At 46.3% G+C, this 26,310-nt stretch overlaps 2 protein-coding genes across 4 annotated transcripts in view; one reads left to right on the top strand and one right to left on the bottom strand.

Annotated features, from left to right (window-relative positions):
* Positions 1–3,370, top strand: part of AKAP12 (A-kinase anchoring protein 12) — a 107,536-nt gene extending 104,166 nt beyond the window's left edge. For both annotated transcript variants that reach the window (XM_066372986.1, XM_066372987.1), the window contains one exon: positions 698–3,370. The gene's annotated coding sequence lies outside the window, so the exon portion shown is untranslated. The remainder of the gene's footprint in view (positions 1–697) is intronic.
* A 12,425-nt stretch (positions 3,371–15,795) lies between these two features.
* ZBTB2 (zinc finger and BTB domain containing 2) overlaps positions 15,796–26,310 on the bottom strand; it is a 31,091-nt gene continuing 20,576 nt past the window's right edge. For both annotated transcript variants that reach the window (XM_066372984.1, XM_066372985.1), the window contains exon 3: positions 15,796–18,509. In XM_066372984.1, coding sequence (XP_066229081.1) covers positions 17,138–18,509 — 1,372 coding nt within the window. In that variant the 3' untranslated portion in view covers positions 15,796–17,137. The remainder of the gene's footprint in view (positions 18,510–26,310) is intronic.

Below are 26,310 nucleotides of genomic sequence, written 5' to 3'. Positions count from 1 at the left end.
TGTCTCTAAAAAATATAAAAAAGTAAAATAAGACTTTCCTCTTGAGTGCCATTTGATGGCGGATTTGTTGCAAGGGAAACAGGAGTTCAGATGACCAGGATTTTCTGCAGAACCTGCCGTTGGGGAAATAACCGTCACTCAGGCTGAGATCAGGGTCAGTTTCCTCTTTTCCTCTCATTGAAATGCTAGCGAGTTGTATTGGCGTCCTGAAAATAATGATTTCATGTTACCCGTGATGTGACTGCTTTCAGAGAAAATAAAGGCCCATGTGTGTGCGTGCACAGTGTGTGTTTCTGCGAGTGTTTGGCCAAAGCCCTAAGAGATAAGTGTGTTCACTCGGCCCCACACCAACGAGGCCATTGAGTGGTTTTAATAACTAGAGGCCCAAAGAAGCTTGAAGTTTAGTTTATAGCTCTCTGGAAGAAAAATGCATTTTATTTTCGTCAGTAGTAACATTAACAAAAAAAAATTCCAGTGCACATGACAAGCCTATGTTAGGGACCTCAGACGTTGGTTTTCAGGTCACAGAGTGCAGTATGTCGTGCACCCTCATCCTCTTGTTTCCTGATGGAGGTAAGCTATGGTTCTAGGGTCTTCAGTGGTGGCAGCTGGCCCTCACGGCTGTTTCGCCGTTGAATAAAGGAGGACGGAGGAAAAGCAGATTTTACTGACTTCTGAACCTTTCTTCCTCCGATAGCTACACTCATGTACCGGATGCGAGACCAGAATGTGAAGACAGATGGGAGAAGAAACTGAATGCTGCTGATGAGACTTCACGGCCCACAGTTCGGAACTCTGAGAACCGCAGAACAGGCCTGCCGCCCGGTCCCGTTCCTACAGAACCCCCGACAATCCTGAGGCTTCATCGGGAGCGACAGCCAGTCCACCGCCCCTCTTTCCGCGGCCGCCCTGTCATTTCCCCTTGCTACCATATAATGTTTCTGTGTAAGGTCCTGCATTCTTCACCTGGAGCTGGAGTGGACGGTTCCTAATTCCACTTCTCAAACTGGAGCATCATTCTTTATGTATTTATGTGTATGTTTGAAGTAATCTGCCTCCTGTATCTATTGTGTATCTTTTTTTTTGCTTACCGTTTAAGGAAATGTGCGGTGTAGTACATTTCTTTCGTGTCACACAGCCTGCGACGGGGCGTGCAGCCCTGGGGAAGACTGGGGAGCATCGAGCCCCTTTATGACCTGTGAAAACGGCTTCCCAGAAGTAACCTTCCTGATCAGAAGCCTACAGTTCTTATTTTAAAATTCACTAAGGATTAGGTCCGTGTTTAGTATTCCTCTAGAATTGGTCACTTTCCCGTTAGGCACAGTGTGCTGAAAATGAAAAGCATTATTTTGGGGAAACACACAGAATGTTCCATTGTTACTGTGAATCTTTTTCTTTCTAGCCCAATAGAGGTTGGAAGTTGTGGGGTTTTTTTTCCAGTCTTTTTTCCTAATTGCTACTGTCTAAACACTGGTTTAGGCAGACGAGTGTGCTTAATCCTGAGGCAAAGTAGTGAAATGTTTTTCATACTATTAAGAAAACAGTGGACTATCCTTAAGTTTTTGATTCTACTCTTTTATGCTGAACCACATTCATACACAGCGTGAAATAAGTCAGATCCTTTATAAATGGTATTTTAGTAGGTGCTGGATTGTTTCTGTGCCATATTTGTGCCCACTCTTTTCAGAACAATGTTGCATTATGTTCATTTGGATAAATTGTGATTTAAATAAAATATTTGCTTCACTTAGATTTGCTGGTTTTATTAGATACTAGGAAGCCTCGGACATGCATTCTAAAAGCAGAACAAGCTAAAACTTTCTAATACAATCACTATATGATGTTACCACTTTATACTGGTTTGAGATGATGTTCAGAGGAGGTCATAGCAGATAGATGTCTGCCAAAATAAACAACGAGCTTTTCAGATGGACGGCACTGATACAATGCTACCACCTGGTGGTACCTTCCTGAAAAGGTCAGTTTTCAGTGTTAACTGTTAATGACTAATGTTTCTAGAAAGTAGTTTTAAGAAGGCTTAATAGCAAATATGCTTTGCCTAACAGGTAATCTTGGAAATTTTTAAAATGTTAAAGTGATTTATGATTCTTGCTAATATGTAAGGGATTCTATCAAACAATTGCCACACATAAATTTTCCACTTTTTCACGTGTGAAACTAGCCTGGCATCTGGACTTCTTAAATTTTACTCAAACTCAGTACTCCAGTTTGAGAACTTCAATTCAACTGCCAGTTAATGATTTTAAAGCATAACATTTTAGAAAGATGACAATAGTCTTTTGGCAGAAAGAAAATTTGCTGTTAAAACTGGAGGTAGTGTCTCTCATACCAGCCACCCTGACTACAATGAAAAAAAAGACTGGCTATAGTAAAAAGACCTCATAACAGTGGCCTTGTAGTTGGGAGGCGTTGAGTATCCTTTTAGGAGTTACTCTCATGTATAATAGCCACCTGTACTTAATGACTATTTAAAATCCCTAAATATAACAGACCCTCTGATCTATATAGCTTCTTTTGCCAACTTGAGACTTTATAAAAACATGCTAGCATCAATTTCTGAAGATCAACCAAAGAGTATTGAAGATGACAGCAAGTTGTCAGGAGCTTATGGTAGCTCTGATACTGAAGTAACCTCCCTCAACATCAGGAAAACACTTTGTGCTGTTTTAAACGTGATAGAATGTGTGTAGCTGTGGTAAATAGACTTGCTTGTGTGTTTTCCATTTTATCCTGCCATTCCATCCCCTTTGTATTGACATGTGTCCAACCAGGTCATCGCAACTTGTCTTCCTCATGACTGTGCTTCTGGTACTGACACCTGGATGTGCCCTGGATTCCTTCTATACAAGCTCCGGACCTCTGTCTGTTAAGCAACATTGTTTTATTACCAAGAGGAGTGCTAGTAAACAGTGGCTTGAAACACAGTTTTGTATTAAAATTCTAAAGCTGCTGTTAGTTGACGAAGTTCATAACCATGTAAGCTGCAGAAATTGGAGCAAGTGCCTAAATTTTGCTACTTTTTGGCATTAACTATGGAACCATGTACAACAGAAAGCAATGCAAGACTTGTAAACTCTCGCCACCTCTTGTAATTGAGGACTGTAAGATGTTCCTCTTCAGGTTATTTTGCTAATGGTACACACAAGTTGCCTCTCTCTGTACACGTAGACTTTGTTCCAGAACTTTCCTTTGATGTTTGGAGCTACAGATAGTCAAAGGGCTGAAAATTTTAGCTTTCAGTGTAAGCTTCAAGCCTAGCCATTTTCTTTAACCTGAGACAATAATTTGATTTCTAGTTCTGTTTGGGGGCAAATTTTCATTTATCTAAATAAAATGCAACCTAATTCAATGCCATGGGTTTTCTCTCTGTAATTTTACCTTCGGTTTTTATTGCTTTTCTCTTTCCTCTTGTGATACCCATCACACATTTAACTTCTACTTTTAACTACTGAGCCATCCCTTTGGGAAACTGGTCACATGGGAGTTTGGAATGTATCTGAGATGTGTGAATGCACAAAAATCAGTAATTCTTAATCTTTTTGGGTCAGGGGCCTGCTTTTTGGATAGTCACATAGACCTACCTACTCTGAAATCCCAACCAAAAAATCAGAACTAGAGTTCAACCCCTTATCCAACTCTACAAGAAATGAAATGGACACAGTCCAAGGGTTCCAGGTAGTAAGAGGCTGGAATTGGAACACAACCAATGTGTCTAGTACCTTCAAGTCTCCATGGCAGTTCATTTCCAGTAGGATTCTGGAAGTTGATCTGCAGGACAACCTTGCATTTTTGTGTAAATGCAAGTTTTTCCATGCCACCAAATTCCTTACCATTTCCAGCCCAGATCACTGGAATTAGGAAAATGATCTGGGGCCTACTTTTAAACTTTATTTTTTTAAGTTCATTTTAGAGAGAAGAGGGGGAGGAGTGGGAAGCATCTACTAGCAGTTGCTTTTTGTATATGTCTTGACCGGCAAGCCCAGGGTTTTTGAACCAGCAACTTCGGGGTTCCAGATCAACACTTTATTTATTTATTTATTTATTTATTTATTTTTGAGAGAGAAGCAGGGAGAGAGAGAGACCGGCAGCTGTTCCTGTCCCAGATCAACCCTTTATTTATTTATTTATTTATTTATTTAGAGAGGCAGGGAGAGAGAGAGACCGGCAGCTGTTCCTGTCTGTGCCCTGACGGGGAAATCGAACCAGCAACCTCACGCTCCGGGATGACACTCCAACCAACTGAGCCATTGGCCAAGGCTTAATTTTATTGAGTTTTAGAGAAGCAGAGAGGGGAAAGGAAAGGGAAGCGTTCATTTGTTGTTCCACTCAGATGTATATTCTCTGATTGCTATCCATGTGTGTCCTGACGAGGGATCAAACCCTCAACCTTGTTTCAGACCAACACTGAACTGACAGCTAATCGGCCAGGGCCCCGGGTCAACTTTTTTTAAATTTAATTAATTTATTTATTACAGAGACAGAGAGTGAGTCAGAGAGAGGGATAGACAGGGACAGACAGACAGGAACAGAGAGAGATGAGAAGCATTAATCATTAGTTTTTTTTTGTTTTTGTTTTTTTGTATTTTTCTGAAGCTGGAAACGGGGAGAGACAGTCAGACAGACTCCCGCATGTGCCTGACCGGGATCCACCTGGCATGCCCACCAGGGGCGACGCTCTGCCCACCAGGGGGCGATGCTCTGCCCCGACCAGAGCCACTCTAGCGCCTGGGGCAGAGGCCAAGGAGCCATCCCCAGCGCCCGGGCCATCCTTGCTCCAATGGAGCCTTGGCTGTGGGAGGGGAAGAGAGAGACAGAGAGGAAGGAGGGGGTGGGGGGGGAGAAGCAAATGGGCGCTTCTCCTATGTGCCCCGGCCAGGAATCGAACCCGGGTGCCCCGCACGCCAGGCCGACGCTCTACCACTGAGCCAACCGGCCAGGGCCAATCATTAGTTTTTCATTGCGTGTTGCAACACCTTAGTTGTTCATTGATTGCTTTCTCACATGTGCCTTGACCACGGGCCTTCAGCAGACCGAGTAACCCCTTGCTGGAACCAGCGACCTTGGGTTCAAGCTGGTGAGCCTTGCTCAAACCAGATGAACCCTCACTTAAGCTGGTGACCTCAGGGTCTCGAACCCGAGGTCCTTCCGCATCCCAGTCCGATGCTCTATCCACTGCGCCACCGCCTGGTCAGGCCCCAAGTCAACTCTTGATCCACTGAGCCACCACAGGTCAAAGTTGAAATCAAGATCACCTGCTTTTAAGTGATAACACTTTTGCTAACAGGCTTTGCAACAGGCTTTGGCTAAGGTGCTAAGGTGGCCAGGACTTGGGGATGGCATGGTGATGAAAATAATTTTTTCTTTTTGGAAAATTTCACAGTTTAGAACTCAAATCCATTTCTTAATATCGAAATCTAACTGGCATCCTGACTGTGTTCTACTTTGTAATCTCATAACTTTGTATACCGTTCCATTGCTTGTTGACATTAAAAATTTTAACACCAGAGAAGTGTTACCTCTGACCCCTTAACAGAAGCTTCGCTGTAGCACACAGACCAGAGGCGGAGTAACTTCCTAAATTATGATATTGGGACCCCATGTCTTACTTACTTCCCTGAAACAGGATATTGAATGTAAAGCCGCATTCTAACTCAACCCTGTGCTTTCCCTTCTAGTCCAATCCAAATAGCTTGGTGTAATTAATGAGCACGGAGGCAGTACTCTAATTAAGCTAAATGAAAAAGTACATTGTGCTTGATCCTGTTTCTCCCTGTCCGCCTCGGAGCTCACCCAGTGCCTGGAAAGGCAGGTGGCATTGCCTCTAGCACCTGAAACCTGAACACAATCATGGTTCTTACAGCCTCAACAGAAACAATACCGCTGGGTTGGCCAGCGGGCTGTCTGAAGGAATGAATTAAAGCCTAAGAGGTCACTAACGTAGTTCAGCAGGGAAGTGATGCTATCTACCCTATGCTAGTGATTCCCAAGGCAGTGCTGTGGTGGGGGGTGTCTGTGAGTCTTTGGCTATCACGATGGCGAGGACGTTGCTAGGATTAAATGAGTGGGATGTCACAGGTGCTTGTGATGCTGCCAGGCCCGGAGACAAGACTAGAAGGATCCTGGGTGAGCTATGCACAAACCGAGACCTGTGAAGGGCTGGAAAACTAACGGTAGGCAACAAAGTCTCATTAAGTGCTTACCCTTCAGTGGGAACCTTAGTTCTGCTTTGTGGGACTGTATCCAAATATAAACTCTGCTCTCAAAACCCATATTATTATTATTTTTTTAAATGCTAGGAGGGGAGATAGACTCCCGCATGCGCCCCAACCGGGGTCCACCCAGCAACCCCCATCTGGAACCGATGTTCCAATCCCCCGGGCTATCCCCAGCACCAGGGCCATGCTCGAACCAGTCAAGCCACTGGCTGTAGGAGGGGAAGAGGGAGAGAGGGGGAGAAGCAGATGGTCATTTCTTATGTGAACCCTGACCAGGGATCGAACTCAAGACCTCTGCACGCTGGGTTGACACTCCATCCACTGAGACAACTAGCCAGGGCCAAGAAAGGATTTTTTATCTTAAATGCCAATGCCGCTAGCAGGGGTCCCCAAACTTTTTACACAGAGGGCCAGTTCACTGTCCCTCAGACCGTTGGAGGGCCGCCACATACAGTGCTCCTCTCACTGACCACCAATGAAAGAGGTGGCCCTTCCGGAAGTGCAGTGGGGGGCCGGATAAATGGCCTCAGGGGGCTGCATGCGGCCCGCGGGCCGTAGTTCGGACGCCTGGGCTAAAGAATCTCTTTTAGCCTCCAGAGAATTAAAGGCTGGAGGTGGGAGGGGACTAGTTAATGTGAAACCCAGACAAGAGCTGATAAAGACTTGTACTAAAGTAGTGATCATTTGGCTGGAGAGATGTGGGTGACATCAAGAGATATTGGGCCTGACCAGGCGGTGGCACAGTGGATAGAGTGTTGGACTGGGATGTAGAGGACCCAGGTTCGAGACCCCGAGGTCGCCAGCTTGAGCACGGGCTCATTGGGTTTGAGCAAGGCTCACCAGCTTGAGCCCAAGGTCTCTGGCTTGAGCAAGGAGTCATTCGGTCTGCTGTAGCCCCACAGTCAAGGCACATATGAGAAATCAATCAATGTGCAACTAAAGAACCACAACGAAGAATTAATGCTTCTCATCTCTCTCCCTTCCTGTCTGACTGTCCCTCTCTCTGACTCTTTCTGCCACACACACACACACACACACACACACACACACACACACAGATATTGGGAGGTATAATCAGTAGGGCACAATACCTGATTATCTGTCACGGGAACAGTGTGGGATGAGGAAGGCAGTGTCTGGATTGCCATCCAGGATATGGGGTCATGTACTGACATGCATGGGGGTGGTGAGATAAGGTTAGTTTTGGAAATGTTCCATTTGAAGGGCTTCTGAGATCTCCAAGGATGAATACGAAAAGGGCAGCTGGCCACATCGGTCTATGAGTAGAGAAGAGTTCAGGACAGACAGACAGACATCAGTGGCTCTTCTGTGCTCCCGGTGTCCTGGAGACACAAAGGGGAAAAATAGCCCACACCAGATCCTTGTGACGTTGCTTAAAACCCGCATGCACGAACTCCAGCGATTGGGCAGGTGAGGCGTGAGTTCACTCAGCCTGTCACAGCAGCGTCTATTTCAGAAGGGACTTCACTAGATTCCCCCTGTTGTGAAAGTGCTTTGCAAACTAAGAAAGAAAAAAAAGGCACCATAATGCAAAATATCGGGTGGGGCAAAAGTAGGTTTATAGTTGTTCGTATGAAAAAGAAATACAGTAATTAATAAATAATAATACAAGAATAAACTATTTTGTGTACTTGTAACTGTAAAACCTCCTTTGCCGAACCTGGTATTAGTAATTAGAAGAGAAGAAACTTAAATAAAATTGTCCACCAGAAGCAATGTTGCAACTGCCGATGACTGTTGTGACCTTGAATATTTTGGTGGACTCAGAATAATGACGCCGATCTTTCTAAAATTTCGTTAGGACACGTCTTATTCAGACCTGCTGTTTTATTTATTTATTTATTTAATTTTTTTAATTCATTTTAGAGAGGAGAGACAGAGACAGAGAGAGAGAGAAGTGGGGGAGGAGCTGGAAGCATCAACTCCCATATGTGCCTTGACCAGGCAAGCCCAGGGTTTCGAACTGGCGACCTCAGCATTTCCAGGTCAACACTTTATCCACTGCACCACCACAGGTCAGGCCAGACCTGCTGTTTTAGAGAGGAAACATCCGCTTTGTGGTAGCAGCAAATCTTTTCTCCCCTCCTCTCTCTGGTGCCTTTTCAGTGTCTGTGGTGCGCTGGTGCATTCCTCAGAAACACCTGCAGGAGGGGCACTCCGGGTAGGGGCTCGGGGTCGGGGCCCCCTGCAGTCCTTCCGGTCACTCCCAAGCCTCCTCAGAGCACGTGGCACCCAGGCTCCCTGTTCTCTCTGGCTGGCTGCCTTCTGACCTTTGTCTGCTCAGGGACATCTCTAACTGGACAGATAAAAGAAATTTTATTTTATTATTATTATTTTTACTTTGAGAGTATGTTCATTAAATCTGGGGACAGTGAAACACAGAAGGGCTTAGAATAGAAGGCACAGGAGAGAGCCCAAGCGGGCTGCTTTGGCTCACTGGGAACGCAGAGAACAGGGGACCTTAGAGACAGGTTCGGGGGCTAGCCCAGGACGAGCTGCCACTGCCCAGTGCTCCCATGGTTGCAGGTCGTGTGGGGTCCCTTAGAGTTTAGGAGATGTACGCCTGTGGAGGAAGTAGAGGGGGAAGGGAATGGTGTGGGTGTGCTCCTAGCAGTGAGAGTGTGATGAAAATTCTTTAGTCCATCTCTTTTTGCTAATAAAAAATATATATATATATATAAATAGCCCTAGCCAGGTAGTCAGCTGGTTAGAGCGTTGTCTCAACATACCAAGGTTGTGGGTTCAATCCCAGGTCAGGGCACATACAAGAATCAGCCAATGAATGAATGCATAAATAAATGGAGCAACAATGTTTCTCACTCTCTCTCCCTTCCTCTGTCTCTAAAATCAATAGATTAAAATAATATATATAAAGAAATAAATTTAAACAACTGCTAAGAAGGATTTCCCAGGCAGTGGGCTGGTAGCAGAAAGGGATTGGAGACTGGGCTCTGTAATTACCACTAAGTAGTTGCGTGACCTTGGCCAGTGGCCTAACACCATTTTGTGTTATCCTGACCCTTCCTCTCTTGTAGTGAGGAGGCCCATCTAAGTGGCCTCTTCAAAAACTGTGTAGGGTATTTGGTGACTTTTCTGGGCTCACAGGTTAACACGGGCATTTAGAATGAGAACAGGGAGATGTAGAATAAATCCCAGGGTCGTAGGCACTTTTTCTAAGAGCTCATGCGCCAATCTGCACCTCGCACTCATCTTCTCACGGAGCACCTTGCTTCGTTCACATCAAGAAGCGTGCTAGACTGACCAGGTGGTGGCACAGTGGGTAGAGCGTCGACCTGGGATGCTGAAGACTCAGATTCGAAACCCCAAAGTTGCTGGCTTGAATGCGGGCTCATTCAACTTCAGCGTGGGCTCATCCAGCTTGAGCGCAGGCTCACCAGCTTGAGTGTGGGGGCACCAGATATTGACATGACCCCATGGTCACTGGCTTGAGCCCAAAAGTCACAAACTTAAACTCAAGCTCATTGGTTTGAGCAAAGTATCACTGGCTCATCTGGAGCCCCTCCCCCATCAAGGCACATGTGAGAAAGCAATCAATGAACAACTAAAATGCTACAACTATGAGTTGATGCTTCTCATCCCTCTCCCTTCCTATCTGTCTATTCCTCTCTCTCTCTCTCTCTCTCTCTCTCTCTCTCTCTCTCTCTCTCTCACACACACACACACACACACACACACACACACACACACACACACATAAAAGGAAGCATGCTAGGAATGGCACAGATCCCTTTCTGGTCCATTATTGGATCCCTGGATAATAGAAGTAGAACCACGAAAGGACAGTAGCACCCTTGCAGAAATGATATTGTCATGCTGTGGTCCTCCGAGTGGCTGCTGGCCTCAGCTTCATCGTCATCATCATTTGGGAACCTGTTCAAAATGCAAATTCTTTTTTTCAAGTTTTTTATTTATTGATTTTAGTGAGAGAGAAAGGGGGAGAGAAAGAGACAGAAACATCAATCTGCTCCTGCATGTGCCCTGACTGGGGATCGAACCAGTGACCTCTGTGCTTCAAGGAAATGTCCCAACCAACTGAGCATCCAGTCAGGGCCAAAATGCAAACTTATGAGCCCAGCCTGGAAGGACTGAGTTATGCACCCTGGGGGTGGGGTCACAATCTGTTTTAGCTGGCCCTCCAGGAGATTTTGATGTGCTGAAGTCTTGGGACTGCTGTGGTAATACAAGACTACAAAACGGATTTATGTTAATTGCCTCAAAGATGGGATAAATAGGTTAAAAGTTGAGAAAGCTTTCCCCTTCCTGATCTCCCCCGCTCCCACCCAACCACCCACCTAATCCCTCTGCCCCCCAGAAATGTTTGCACCTTTGGGAAAGGATTGTTTGAGCCACGTGGGGGGTTGAATCCCGCCTGTGTCCCATGGGCTGGGTCACCTCAGAAAAGTTACTTAATAACTCCTCTGGACCTGTTTCCTTGTAGGTAATAATGGATGCATCTGACAAGGTTGCTGGGAGGAGTCAGTGTTTGCACTTAGAACACAGACACCCATCCAGCCATTCTTTTTTTTTTTTTTTTTAATATTAAAATTTTATTCATTTTAGAGAGGAGAGAGAGAATAAGAGGGGGGGGGGAGAGAAAGGGGGGAGGAGCAGGAAGCATCAACTCCCATATGTGCCTTGACCAGAGAAGTGCAGGTTTCAAACAGGTGACCTCAGCATTCCAGGTCAACACTTTATCCACTGTGCCACCACAGGTCAGGCCATGAGGTTTTTTTTCTTAAAGATTTTATTTATTCATTTGAGAGAGGAGAGAGAGAGAGGGAGAGAGAGAGAGAAAGGGGGGAGGAGCAGGAAGCATCAACTCCCATATGTGCCTTGACCAGGTAAACCCAGGGTTTTGAACTGGCAACCTCAGCATTCCAGGTGGATGCTTTATCCACTGTGCCACCACAGGTCAGGCCCCATGAGATCTTTATATATCTCCACAGACATCAGGGAGTTTGGGCAGGGCAGGTATGCCTTTTCCAGAGAATAGCACAAACTTGAATCAAGACTTTAATTACCCCTTTCAAGTTCACAAATATGCTGCTCACAAAAATTAGGAGATATTTCTAAATGAATATGAATAAAATATCCCCTAATTTTTGCGAGCAGTGTATGTTGATCTGACCCCGAGAATGAAACCACAGAATAGGCCCTGGCCGGTTGGCTCAGCGGTAGAGCGTCGGCCTAGCGTGCGGAGGACCCGGGTTCGATTCCCGGCCAGGGCACACACAGGAGAAGCGCCCATTTGCTTCTCCACCCCTCCGCCGCGCTTTCCTCTCTGTCTCTCTCTTCCCCTCCCGCAGCCAAGGCTCCATTGGAGCAAAGATGGCCCGGGCGCTGGGGATGGCTCCTTGGCCTCTGCCCCAGGCGCTGGAGTGGCTCTGGTCGCAATATGGCGACGCCCAGGATGGGCAGAGCATCGCCCCCTGGTGGGCAGAGCGCCGCCCCATGGTGGGCGTGCCGGGTGGATCCCGGTCGGGCGCATGCGGGAGTCTGTCTGACTGTCTCTCCCTGTTTCCAGCTTCAGAAAAATGAAAAAAAAAAAAAAAAAAAAAAAAAAAAAAAAAAAGAAACCACAGAATAGCGTTTCATCCTGGGCCATTTTTTTTTCACACTAAAGATTCTCAGTCTAATTTATTTATTTATTTATTTATTTATTTTTCATTTTTCTTTTTCTTTTTTTTTTTAAATTTATTTATTTATTTATTTATTTATTCATTTTAGAGAGGAGAGGGAGAGACAGAGAGAGAGAGAGAGAGAGGAGAGACAGAGAGGGGGGGGATGGAGCTGGAAGCATCAACTCCCATATGTGCCTTGACCAGGCAAGCCCAGGGTTTTGAACCAGCGACCTCAGCATTTCCAGGTCGACGCTTTATCCACTGCGCCACCATAGGTCAGGCTTTTTCATTTTTCTGAAGCTGGAAACAGGGAGAGACAGTCAGACAGACTCCCGCATGCGACCGACCGAGATCCACCCGGCACGCCCACCAGGGGTGAGGCTCTGCCCACCAGGGGGCGATGCTCTGCCCATCCTGGGCGTTGCCATGTTGCGACCAGAGCCACTCTAGCGCCTGAGGCAGAGGCCACAGAGCCATCCCCAGCGCCCGGGCCATCTTTGCTCCAATGGAGCCTTGGCTGCGGGAGGGGAAGAGAGAGACAGAGAGGAAAGTGCGGCGGAGGGGTGGAGAAGCAAATGGGCGCTTCTCCTGTGTGCCCTGGCCGCTGAGCCAACCAGCCAGGGCGTCTAATTTATTTTATTCAGAGCTGTGTATAAGGAGCAAGTTGTATGAGCAAGTTCTAGAAAAGGTAGATTAATTGATCTGGATCTGTCTGTTAGTGTAATTTACTTTTAATTTGCTTAAAACTTTCTAAGCCTAAATCTTGTTTACCTACAAATAATGTATAGCAATACTTTTTTTTTTTTTCTAGACAAAAGTGGATGACTGAAACAAAGCAAAATGAAATTGAAGGATTTTGAAGGTTATGAAAATACAGTCCACCTGGAGTAAAAGTTAGACTCCGTTATAATCACTTACATCCCCCATGCAAAATATTGCCTTAGAATTAATTTGAATTTGTGATGAGAGGTCTCCCCTGCACCCATCAAATTCCCAACAACAGGAGGTATCTCTCCACCTCCCACCATCCCCAACCATCCTTCTAAGTGTCTGTGTCTTTTTATTTATTTATTTAGATTTTATTTATTGATTTGACAGAAAAGGAATGGGGTGGGGAAAGAAATGAAAAGTATCAACTTATAGTTGCTTCATTTGAATCATTCATTGCTTGTTTGTCATATGTGCCTTGACTGGGCAAGCCCAGGATTTCAAACTGGCGACCTCAGCATCCCAGGTCAATGTTCTGTACACTGTGCCACCACAGGCCAGGCTACCTGTGTCTTTTTTTTTTTTTTTAATTTTTTTAAAAATTTTTATTTATTTATTCATTTTACAGAGGAGAGAGAGAGAGAGAGAGAGAGGAGAGACAGAGAGAGAGAAGAGGGGGAGGAACTGGAAGCATCAACTCCCATATGTGCCTTGACCAGGCAAGCCCAGGGTTTTGAACCGGCAACCTCAGCATTTCCAGGTCGACGCTTTATCCACTGCGCCACCACAGGTCAGGCTACCTGTGTCTTTTTAAACACAGCAATTTGGTGTATTAACTTGAAATGTGTGAGTGGAAGCCTGACATTTTGAATTGAAGGATTTATTTTGAATGCCTTTGCTCTTTCTTTCTTTTCTTAAAAATTTTATTGGCCCTGGCAGGTTAGTTCAGTGGTAGAGCATCTGCCAGGCGAGTGGATGTCCTGGGTTCAATTACCGGTCAAAGCACATAGGAGAAGCGACTATCTGCTTCTCTACTCCTCCCTCCTTCCTTCTCTCTCTTCCCCTCCCTCAGCCATACTCAGTTGGAGCAAGTTGGCCCCAGGCGCTGAGGATGGCTCCATGGCCTCGACTCAGGTGCTAAAAACAGCTCAGTTGCTGAGCAACAGAGCAACAGCCCCAGATGGACAGAACATCACCCCATAGGGGGACTGCTTGCTGGATCCCAGTCAGGGCACATGGGGGAGTCTGTCTCTCTGCCTCCCACTTTTCACTTAAGAAAAAAAATTATTTTAGAGAGAGGAGAGAGAGCTAGGAGAGAAAAGCATCAACTCATAGTTGCTTCTTGTATGTGCCTTGACTGGGTAAGCCCAGAGTTTTGAACCGGCGACCTCTGCCTTCCAGGTTGTTTGTTGCTTTTTGCACTGTGCCACCACAGTGGAAGATTATTCTAAAACAATTTTTTAAAACTAATCTATTGATTTTAGAGAGAGAGACAGAGCATCAATCTGTTTCTGTATGTGTTCTGACTGGGAATCAAATTGGCAATCTTTGTGTATCGGGAAGATACTCCCACCAACTGATCTATCCGGCCAGAGCTGCTGTTCCTTCTTACAAGATTAAATTACAAACAACAATAGTGGCCAGTTTCTGACTTTAATAAGGTTTGGGGTCCACTCTATTCTGCATTCTTACATCATTATCCAAAGCTGCCTTATTTATCAGTGTCACTGAAAAATAACCAACAGATACTTTTTAATAGCAATGCGTTCTTCCCATTAAAGCCACCTTTCCTATGGTAAAATAAAATCCTACAGCACTTTACAATTTATTATTATTTTTTGCAACACTTGCTGGATGAGTGACTTTTCATTGTTTGCCCCATGATAGAAAAAGCAGAACCAGTGGCCTTAATAAGGGCTAGTAGGAGAATGACGACTCAGATGAAGTCTGAAGCTCAGGTGTTCGTTCATACCGTCACCTGCCATTTCTAACGCTTATTTAAGCTGCTACTCTCAGAAACTCAGAATAAGGTGTTAAATGTATAACTACTGGGAGTAACCAGGCACGAAGCATTCCAGAGTGGGGTGAGTGGGTGTCCTTATCTGCACTGAGAAGCTGGCATTGTGCAGGGCAGTCATGGTCACTGTGGAGAAGGCGTCTGAAAGCTGATGCTAAGAGCCCCCACACCCCTGGCCCCCAACAATGAGGAGCTGAACACAGTGCCTGTCTTACTTGCCACCAAGCTGCTGGAGCTGAATGAGGGATGGCTGGCATCTCCCCCTTTTCCTCACCCACATCTCTGGTGATAATAATCTAGCTTTATACAGCATGAATATGTGTCACCTTTAGGGAAATGCTCCTCAGCCTTTTTCTTCCTTGTAAAAGAAACGCCCTGGTTCGAAACCCTGGGCTTGCCTGGTCAAGGCACATATGGGAGTTGATGCTTCCAGCTCCTCCCCCCTTCTCTCTCTCTCTCTCTCTCTCTCTCTCTCTCTGTCTCTCCCTCTCCTATCTAAAAAAAAAAAAAAAAAAAAAAAAAAAATGTAAAAGAAACGCCATCTCCAAACCCATTTCTGGTCAAACTTTGTTCATAGCATCTTCACATAGTCTACCCATTTGAATCTCACGATATTACGACACAAGGCACTAATCAATGTCTTCATTTTACAAATGTGCAAAATGCCATTCAAGCCAGGAAGTCACCCAAAGTTCTGCAGAGAGGAGAGACACAGCAAGAAAAGAACTCCTTGCCTGACCAAGGCGGTGGTGCAGTGGATAGAGCGTCGGACTGGGACGCAGAGGATGCAGGCTCGAGACCCCAAGGTCGCCAGCTTGAGCGCGGGCTCATCTGATTTGAGCTAGGCTCACCAGCTTGGACCCAAGGTCGCTGGCTTGAGCAAGGGGTCACTCGGTCAGCTGTAGCCCCCCTACCCCCTACCCCTGTCAAGGCACATATGAGAAAGCAATCAATGAACAACTGGGAAGCCGCAACGAAGAATTGATGTTTCTCATCTCTCTCCCTTCCTGTCTGTCTGTCCTTCTCACTGATTCTCTGTCTTTGCCAAAAAATATAAAAAGAAAAAAAAAAAGGAAAGAAAAGGACTCCTCAGGTGACACTCGCAACTTCCCCCTCTTGCACCTTTTCTGGCTGACAAAGTAATACATAGATAAAACCGTATGTCCATTAATTAAATGTTTATTCAATGAAAGTATGTATAAAAACTTACAAATCTGAGAACTCAACTATACATGAAATAGGGTGCCAGGAGAGTCAGTTTTAACATACACGTAGAGCACAGCTATGAACTGTTCTTCCCCCTCCCCTTCAGTCCATATCTCTGGCTTCTGTTTTGTCCCGCGAGCCTGCTCTATCGGCCTAAGGGAAGACGAATGGACCAGTTTTCCTGCTTTCATGCCAATAGAGGAAATTTTAGGTACTGAAAAAAACTGAAGACTAAATATCAAAGTCACATTTTTTTTGTTTTTTTTTTATTTTCCCCAAACAGCATTAAGGTTTTTGGTCCTGATTTCTCTTTGCCATTTTTGACATTTCAACGAATGTTGCCAGTAAACTATTAACATTAATTTTTAAAACCATTAAAGTGAACACGTGTTCTGCTTCCCTCTAAGATTCCGCATCCTTTTCCCTATAGTAGACACACTGATTTAAAAGTAGCAGGACGGTGCTAAAACAAAGTTATCACTGGCAACTGCTAAAACAGCATGTCAATTGTATTCAGAAAGACCATTAATAGCATAGTACTTTCAAATCTGATTTTTAAAACCAACAAAGTTGTCAGAAACGAAAATACAGTATTTTGTTGTTCAACTTTGAAAGAAGCCAGCAATTAGATAAGGCATGTGCATTAATTCACCTGTTTGTAGCAAGTATCCACATATTTTCTCCTACAAAAACACAAACTCACAGCTTGTTACGTTTTAGCCAAAAATTAAGATTGCCATCACATTATTACTTTTTCTATGTGTTTCGTTCAAGTAGGTTTCTTGACTAATGATTTTTCTTGACTGGACATAATCTCAAAGGATGCACTCTGAAATAAGACACGTGGAGGATGAATACTAAGAACGCTCTCTTGGGTTTAAGGTTTTCCACACCAAGATTTTGCATAGTACAGAGCCCAGCTGTGTCTCAGCGAAGCATGCTGTATTTTCTGACATTGTTTTTCTGAGAAGGAAGACACTACTCAGGGAAGGTCATAATTTTAGCTTACCAAATTGCATTCTGGTGGTTTTGTTTTGTTATATACCCTTCATTAGTTCCAAGTATGCTTTTAAATAATCTAAAACTCAAAGTCCCTTCGAATTTACAGGTACTACTGACTATTATCTCTCCGATATCCCCTGAATTAAAGTAAGTGTTCAGGTTTATAATGCACAGCGCCTTTAAGGAGGGGAGCTGGGGACGGGGGGGGGGGGGCGGTTGGTATCATGCCATGGAGAACTCTAGTTCTGAATTGGGAAAGGGAAGGAAAACAGTCTCTGTAAAAATGAGTTTTAAAAAGGTAACATTCAGTCTAACAACACCGTTTCCTGTTCCTTTTTAATGCTGGCTAACACGGGGTGGTCTGGTTCTGTCACTTCGGAGTCCCCACCGCCCAGGAGGATGGACCGCCCTTCGTCCAGGGCAAAGACATCCGAGTGCTGGTTTTGGCACGAGTGTTTAACAACCTCGTTGGGAGTCGAGAACGTTTTGTCACACAGGTTGCATTTGTAGGGCTTGTTAGTTTGTACCAACATGTTGTCCATCTGACTGCCTTCCTCGAACGTGCAGAGCTCCAGGGTCTGTTTGTCCACCATCGTGTACGTGTCGATGCTCTGGTTGAGGCACACGTGCCGGGCAGCCTGGTTGGCCCTGCAAAAGCTCTTGTCACAAGTGCTGCACTTGAAAGGCTTCCCGGTGTGTATGTACATGTGCTCCCGCCAGTGGCTCTTCTGGATAAACTTGCGCCCACATATCGTGCACTCGTACTTGCGCCTCTTGACCTCCCTCTCTTGGTCCGCCTGCTCCAAGTTGTCGATGTCCGCGATGTCCGAGGGCGGCGGCGTCTCCGAGTGCTGCTGCCCGTCGATGATGGGCGAGTCGGAGATGTGCTGCAGCTCACTGTCACTGATCATCCCCGCCTCGGGCACCTCCATGGCGTCCTTCCCCAGCTCCGCGGGGCCGCTGCACAGAGACAGGGGCCCGCGGCCGTCCCCGGGCTGGCTGGCCGGGAAGGGGACCCCGGTGTGGATCTGCAGGTGTTCCCGCAGGCTGCTCCGGAGGGTGAAGCGCCGCCCGCACAGGTGGCAGGCGTAGTACTTCGGGAAGCTGCCGTTCCTCTTCATGATGCTGGGCTTGACGTGGGCGATGGTGAGGGACGCGGGCTGCTCGTCAGAGGAGGAGGCTTCCAGGTTGGTCTCCTCCCCGGGAGCAGGGGGAGGAACGGGCGTGGAAACGAGTTCTGGAGACAGGGAGGTCTGCAGGGGGTCCGAGGGCGTCAGGTGTGCCCGATTCACCGGGGGCAGAGTGGAAGGCAGCTGAGAGAGCTGCGCGGCTTCGGGCACCTGCTCCTGGCACATCCTGGGGGGCGGGGGCCGCGGCTCTCGCCCAAGTTTCTCAGGCGCGGAAGCGATCTTGCTGGCCTGTCTCAGCTGATGGTCGGCGATCTGAATGCCGTACAAGGAAGAAGCCAGTGGGAAAACTTGCTCGGGGTGGGAAAAGGCCCCCTGGCTGGCCAGGCTGGCTTCCTGGATCAGAGGGTAAGCGTGCAGAAACTTGATCCCCTGTTCCAGGCGAACGGGATCGATCAGCTGCGGCGCCATCTTTCCAGTGTACATCAGGTGTAAGAGATAGCTGAAGATATCGGGCTGGATGTCAGTCGGTTTCAAACGGACACATTCACTGAAAGAAACAAGTGAGAAGTAAGTCAGTGTCAATCCCTGTCTCAAATGATGACATCAAGCCTGAGGAGAAAAAAAGGCACATTTTGCATTTCCTACTATTAGTAAGTTTCACAAAACGGAATCAAATACTCAAGAAGGTAACGGAATCTACATAATTTAATGTTAATTATATGAAGAACAGAGAGAAATATAATAAATATGTTTTAGAGGACTGAGAAAGGAAAAGTTCATGTTAACAAATGTGATATCATAACTCAGACTCTTGAAGCAGTTTTTCTCCTAGTAATTTCTGTAAAATTGTATCAAATCTATGTTTTATGGAGAGGATTCATTACTTCCTATCAGTCTGAGAGGTCTGCGACCCAGTAATGGTTAGGAACCACTGACCTGACACATCTTTTGGCTAAAAGTCTAGGCTTATGTATTGATCCAATGCCATCCAGAGCTCGATAGATACTATAAGGTAAGTCCAACAATAGACCTGATTAGAAAGTTTCCTCACCTGTAGAATGGCCTGGGGAGCTGAACTAGTACGGACAAGTGCGGAAGCGCAAGATGACAGAAGTGGAGGGAAAAAAGCCTACGCCTGTCTGTGTTCTGAGACTCAGATCTGCCTTCAGCGCGCTGGTGGAAGCGTTGCAGAGACGGGCCCAGAAAGCCAGCACGTTCCAGCTCGAGTGCGCTCAGATCACCTTCCCAACACGGCCAGACTGCATTCGAAAGTGGTCCCAGGACAACGCCGTTCCTTGTCAGATGTCTTGGTCACCGTCAGGACTGCAGCTGGGTTTGCCTGGCGTTACCTCACTTCACTGCCATTAAGTCTCCTATTACAAATAAGGGCCTGAAGTTCAAAGGCCTTCCTATCTTGCTCAGTATCACAGAATTCGTTAGTGGTGAAATTGGGATTTAAATCTGGGTCTAATTCCAAAGCCAGGACACCAACATTCTTTAGAGCATTAAAACAGTCCTGTGTAGTAGATGAGGCAGATTTGACAGACATGGAAACCGAGGTCCCAAACCGTTAAGTGACAGAGCAGAGGCACCTACAGCAGTTGTGGTATTGTTGATTTCCTAACTCCTTAGACTTGAGTGTTTGCATCATCCCAGAAAAGGCCTCCTGATTCAAGCAGCAATAGATAAGAGGTCCCCAAGAGCTCTTCCTGGACCAGAAGCAATGATAGAAGTTCCACTGCATTATTACAAATCAGTGAGATATAGCTCTGCATAATATGGAGCATAGGCTATCATCCACTGAGTGAATACACTGTAGACAATGTGTTTTCACTCCAAAGTCACTTCCTTAAATACCATTAGATTTTATAACCATTAAGATTTTTTTGAATAGTTCATGTTTTCTTTTTTTTTATTTTAAACCATTTTTTATTTTCAGTTACAGTTGACATACAATATCATATTTGTTTCAGGTGTACACCCCAGTGACTAGATAGTATGTAACTTACTAAGTAAATCTCGTACCTATCTGGCATCACACATAGTTATTAGAACATTAGTGACTATATTCCCTACGCTGTACATTACATCCTCATGACTATTCTGTTAACGACCAATTTATACACTTCTCAACCTTTCCCACCCTTTCCCAACCCCCTGCCCATCTGGCGAGGGTCACAGTGCTCTGTGTACCTAGGAGCCCGTTTCTGTTCTGCTTGTTCATTTACTTTGTTTTTCAGACTCAGTTGTTGATAGATGTGTATTTATTGCCATTTATTACTCCTATTTTTGATCTGTCTTATCCTTTTTCTCCTTCTTCTTAAGGAAGACCCTTTAACATTTTTTTTTAACATAAGTGACAGGTACTTAAAATTTTTTTTTTTTTTTAAGATTTATTGATTTTAGCGAGAGAAGAAAGAGAGAGAGAAGGGGGGAGAAGTGGGAAGCATTAACTCGTAATAGTTAATGTAAGAAATTTCTAGACCTGTAAGAATTTTTTTTTTTTGTATTTCTCTGAAGTTGGAAACGGGGAGGCAGTCAGACAGACTCCTGCATGTGCCCGACCGGGATCCACCCGGCACGCCCACCAGGGGGCGATGCTCTGCCCATCTGGGGCATTGCTCTGTTGCCACCAGAGCCATTCTAGCACCTGAGGCAGAGGCCACAGAGCCATCCCCAGCGCCCGGGCCAACTTTGCTCCAATGGAGCCTTGGCTGCGGGAGGGGAAGAGAGAGACAGAGAGGAAGGAGAGGGGGAGGGGTAGAGAAGCAGATGGGCGCTTCTCCTGTGTGCCCTGGCCGGGAATCAAACCCAGGACTCCTGCACGCCAGGCCGACGCTCTACCACTGAGCCAACTGGCCAGGGTGACCTGTAAGAATTTTTTATAAGTTTATTTGAGCCAAACTGTTGAAAACTGAAGGGAAGCAAAGTCTCAATGGACTGAGAAGGTGCTCTGGAAAATGTCACTGCTTATTTTACACGTCAGAATCAAGGGAACGACGTAAGGGGAGGTATAGGAAACTGACTGGTGATGGATCAGGGAGGTGGGAGAAAGCAAAGCAGGGGAATCTCGGGGAGTGGATAAAAAATAGAAACGTACGTGCTGAAACTTCTTTTACATAGGCAGGAACAAGACAGTTAAGTTAATGATTCACAGGATAATAACAGTAGCAAGTTTATTGGTTCCTGCTCAGGTGGGATGCCTGCCCTGAGGTGGGCAGAGAAAGAAGACGACCCTGACATTTCAAAGACATGTTCAGACAGGCTTGATTAGGTAAGTATTGACCTTTGTTTAGAGAAAAACACCACTCGAGGACAGACTACCCCATGAACTGCTTTTGCTGAGGAAGTTTTCATTTTGACCATCCTGTGATTACTGCAGGTCCCTGAGTTTGCAAGGTCATTGTGCAGGGCTCACCTGAGCTTGTCAGGTTTAGTCTGTGGCTCCATATTGTATTTTTTTTGTCCACATGTGCCTCAACTGGGCAATGCTGGGGCCTCGGACCTGTGACCTCAGCACGCCAGGTCATGGCTCTACCCACTGTTCTACCACAGGTCAGGCTAAAATTTCTTGTAATACAGATTTACTAATGAACTCCTTTAGCTTTTTCTTGCCTGGGAGAAAATTTTTATATGTCCTTCGATTCTGAATGATAGCCTTGCTGGGTAGAGTAATCTTGGTTGTAGGTCCTTGCCTTTCATCACTTTGAATATTTCTTGCCAATCTCTTCTGGCCTGCAGAGTTTCTGTTGAGAAATCCGCCGACCTGGTAGATGACTAATTGCTTTTCTCTGGCTGCTTTTAAGACTCTCCCTGTCTTCTTTGAGAGGGATTCACCTCAGGGAGACCGACTGGAAGAACTGGCTGGGACCACTGTGGAGGGTCAGCTCTGCAGGGCCCACTCTGTGGAGCAGGACTTACTTCATTGGTGCTCTGGTGGCTACTGCGTCTTCCCCTCGAGTGTGCCCCGCTCGGGGAAGCTGTCCACTGGGTGTGCTGGCTCTCGGTCCTCCAGAAGGTGCAGGCCAGGTCAGCACTGCCTGTGTTCTGCCCAGGGCTACCCAGCATGAGCTATGAAGCAATCTGCAGGTGACTGCTACTTGTGCTGGGATTGGAGGCGTCCAGGCGAGGCCAAGCTCTGAACAAAGACTGGCTACGCTAGCGCCAGGGCTAGGGCCACTCAGCGAGAGGTCCGGGGCATGTGGAGGCCAGATGCTGATTGTCTGAGAGATTATAGGAAAGCCTGAAGTGTGAGTCAAGACAGGCCATCCCTATGGAAAGGCCACTGGATACAGCTTGGGTGGGTCTGCAAGCCGGGTGGGGTGGGGTCTCAGGGAATCACCAAGGCGGGGCGAGCAGCCTCAGTCAGGTGGATGGAGACTCGGCTATGGCACTTGCCTACTGGCTCTGTTGGGGGAGCGCTCAGAAAAGGCACAGTAACTTCTGCCAGCACTTCTGTCTGGGAGAAAGCTGCTCCTCCAGCTCTGGCCTGCTGCTGGACAATTCAGTTCCTCCCCAAGTGTCCCTTGTGGCCTTTGAGCTGCTGCCCCAGCACTGGAGCTCAGAGGGACTGAGTCTGAGCAAGTTCGTGGGCAGGGGCCCTTTAAGAGGAACCGCCTGGGACTCCAGTTGCCTCCATCTCCCGCAGTCACAATCCCTACTGGTTTCTGCAGCCAGAAGTTATGGGGACTTCTCTTGCTGGCACTGGAACCCTAGGCTTGGGGGCCTGGTGTGGGGCTGGGACTCCTTGTCCTCAGAGGGTACTTGTGCTGTTGAGATACCCCTCCTGATTTTAAAGAGCCATGTGTGGGTACGGGACTAGCCAGTTCCACATCTCCGCCTGGCTACCAGTCTCGAGGTGGCTTCGTCTTCCATTCCCAGTGTAGGACTTCCACTCAGCTAGACTGCAGGCGGTTCTGAATGATGGCTGTCCTGCATGTGGTTGTAATTTTGATATGGCTGTGGGAGGGTGCGAGCGTCGTATTTACCTATGCTGCCGTCTTGATTAGCTGGATGTCATCAGTTTTAATTATACCACTGAATTCTTTTTGGCTCCGTTAGCTGTTTTATCTTATTAACACATAGTTTACAACATGCTAAAATATTAACAGTATACTCAGCTCTTCTAAATTTCGCGTTTTAGTCTATTTAAAAAAATGACTGTAATAGTTTGTGACAGAAAAGATTTGAATAATTAGTATATTGATATTGTTTAAGATGAACGCACACAAATAATCATGTAATAAATATCTGACTACAAAGTGTGAAGCCAAGAATGAAGGCCAAGCATAAGAACTAGCACCCTTGATGGTACAGAGAGGGAGTTACAGGGCTCTCTGTTCAAAAAAGACATACAGGCCACGGGTATCTTTAGTTGGGCTCTTTTTCTAGTCCTTTATATGACGTGTTTCCTTTAACTAGGAATTCAGATGCAGGCGGTCTTCCCCGTGAGCACAAGGTGAGTGGCAGCAGTATTCTGTGTGTACTGTAACACAGTTAGATGCTCTAGGAAGTTCAATATTCAGAATAAGGCTTCAGAGATTGTGCGGTGAAGAACAGTTGAATAGAGTGAGGAGGAGGAGACCTCCCGGGGAAAGGCAGAGGCCCAGAGAATGGGGAGACAGCCTTCAGAGATGCAACTCACCCCCAGGAGCTGACGAAGGACTATTGCTCTAGGCAGAAGGAAGGGACAGAGTTTGGGAGCCTGTCTGTCCCCTAGGAAAGAAGAGTGACAGCAGAAATCCCAAATCGGGCCTGTGCTTTTGAGCATCCATAAGCAGTACCAAACAGAGCCCTTTTCTCTAAAAGCTTTGTTGTAAGTTTTGTAATTTCTCCTCACTGGTTAATGTACAGGTTGTTCTCTGTCCAAAGCCTGTGAATGGGGGTGACTGGACAGCATACATCTCAAGTTTTAAAGAATTTATGTGCAGTCTCTGATGGCAGAGAAGAGACGGGAGGTGGTCACAGTGCACACTCCAGCCAGGCCCGGAAGGGTCCTAAAGAGCTGGTGAGAAAGCCCCGGGACAGGAAGGCAGGGTCCCTGGGGGTACTGCCCGGGCCAAGGGAGGTTTCCAGACACCAGTTTACCTTGATTTGGTCATTACACATTTTTTTTTCTTAAAGCAGAAGCACACGTATACACACAGACATGTACGAAATTTGTTTTAAGAAGTTCCTTAAGTCCGACACCAGCAGTCTTGGTCCTTCACCGCCTTCACTCCCAGCAGCTAGAACTCCTTTCCTAATCACTCAGCTCGCTATGAGCCACTCCGGTCATTTCCAGGTCCTCCGGGGAGAACAGAGCTCCCCACAATACAATTATACCCAAGCGGCTTGGTTTGCAGATGTCTGACACAGCACTTCTATGTAAGGGAAGCAGTGTTAGCACAGCTACAAGCTCTTCATCATCATCTTCCACAGTAATTTACAATTTCAACTTTTCCTTCACATTCTGGTCTTAACATGAGCCCAAAGAACTTTGAAAATAAGATTTTCAAACGTTAGACATTGTCAGAGGCTGTACTTAGCCACGCCTGTCTCAAATCTGCAGTCCTACAGGGTTTAAAACTTATTACTGAGAGTAGTGGACACAGGACAGAGACATCTAGTGGTAACTACAGACAAACACTCTATGGCTCACGAGCCAGACATGGCTCTTTTGATGGCTGCATCTGGCTCGCAGACAAATTTTTAATTAAAAAAAATAATAACGTTAAAAATATAAAACATTCTCATGTTTTACAATCCATTCATTTCCTACCGCTCATGTTCATGGTTGCGGGTGGCTGGAGCCAATCACAGCTGTCCTCTGGAACAACACCAAATTTTTACTGGATAATGTGTAACGTACATGGTTGTTGTATGGCTCTCACGGAATTACATTTTAAAATATGTGGCGTTCATGGCTCTCTCAGCCAAAATGGTTCCCGACCCCTGCTCTAAGCAAAGGGTGAAAAATCGATCCTCTCCGCCAGTATCTTAAGTAGCCAGGAGGCAGTTCTTAGTGGCTTGCAAACAAGGTCCTGGCTTAAAAGCACGTCTCTGGTCTCCACCCAGTATTTGCCTTGTCCTGATGAAGTTGGAAAGGCCGCTGGGCGGCAGGCCCCGTGGCTGTGCCACTGCTGGGCAGTAACACACTACGGCTTAAACTTGGGATCCATCAACAGATGCATCACATTCCCTTGTTGGAAAGGCCTCTATTTACTGCTGGACAATTAAGAGAGGCTTCTTGCATCTATTTAAAACTCGTAACCTTGTATCCTTCTACTCCTCTACATTAAAATCTCCCCCTTTACAAGGCAGGTTTTAATTCACTGTGCTGGGACATCTAAGTACACATTAGCTATGGAGTCTCGGAGAATGGAGTCAGTGAATGAAGCCAAGTCTTTGACGACGAAGTGAAAGGGAGCATCCTTAGAGTGCAGGTCAAACGTACAAATACCTGAACTATACGCGGTTAAAAAGACTTGCAGAACCCAGTCTCTGCCCTCAGGAATCACACATGGAGGCAGGGAGGAGTGCACAAACACCAGCCTCAGAGGGGCCGTGGAGAGGGCTGATACAGTGGGCAGTGTGCTGGGCAGGGTGAGGGAGGGAGCGGCTCTGGCTCACTCTGAGTAGGGGTCCCATTAGGGGAGGGGTCACGGACAAGTGAGCCGGCCTCTGGTGGTGATTTTCAAGTGTTTTAGAACCTGCAGTACCTATTTAGTCTGGGACACCGACTTCTTTTCCTTTAGATTGAAAAATAAGAAAGTAACGACAGCGAACACAATAGCTGTCCAGTGTGAATGAATCAAAATTATTTCTCTCTCTCTCTCTTTTTTTTTTTTTTTGGTAGATCAGCAAAAAATATATATATTTTGTGTGCTGCAGAATTTTAGCAGTTTATGTGTGCCGTGAGATGAAAAAGGTTGAAAAATCGCTGACTTAGGGGGTGGGCAGAATCCCAGCAAAACGTGTGGTTCAGGGGGGGTTGAAGTGTCAAGGGGGTGGGAGGGAGGGGGTGGGTGTTGCAGGGGGGTGTCACGGGGGTGGGGGAGGTAGGGGGTAGGGGTAGGGGCATGTCGTGGGGGTGGGGGTGATCACAGATAAGGCTTCCAGGCTGCGGGGCTTTGAAAGACAGGATAGGAATCCGTGTGCTATTTTGATACGCGGCGGGTACCCTCTGGGTTTGCAATCACAGGAATAGCACAATCCGGGAGGTTTCCGATATCAAACGCACACTACAGTCAAAGCAACGTTCAGGAATACTGAGCTGACCGCACATGGAGAGGATTAGGAAATGAAAGTGAAAAGGGGAAGGAAAGGACTAACAGGAAAGGTATTATGAAGAAAACCTGATTTGGGAA

The sequence above is a fragment of the Saccopteryx leptura genome, chromosome 3, assembly GCF_036850995.1.
Source record: "Saccopteryx leptura isolate mSacLep1 chromosome 3, mSacLep1_pri_phased_curated, whole genome shotgun sequence".
NCBI lineage: Eukaryota > Metazoa > Chordata > Mammalia > Chiroptera > Emballonuridae > Saccopteryx > Saccopteryx leptura.
The sequence above is the reverse complement of the archived record's forward strand: the minus strand, read 5'-3'. Positions and strand labels throughout refer to the sequence as shown.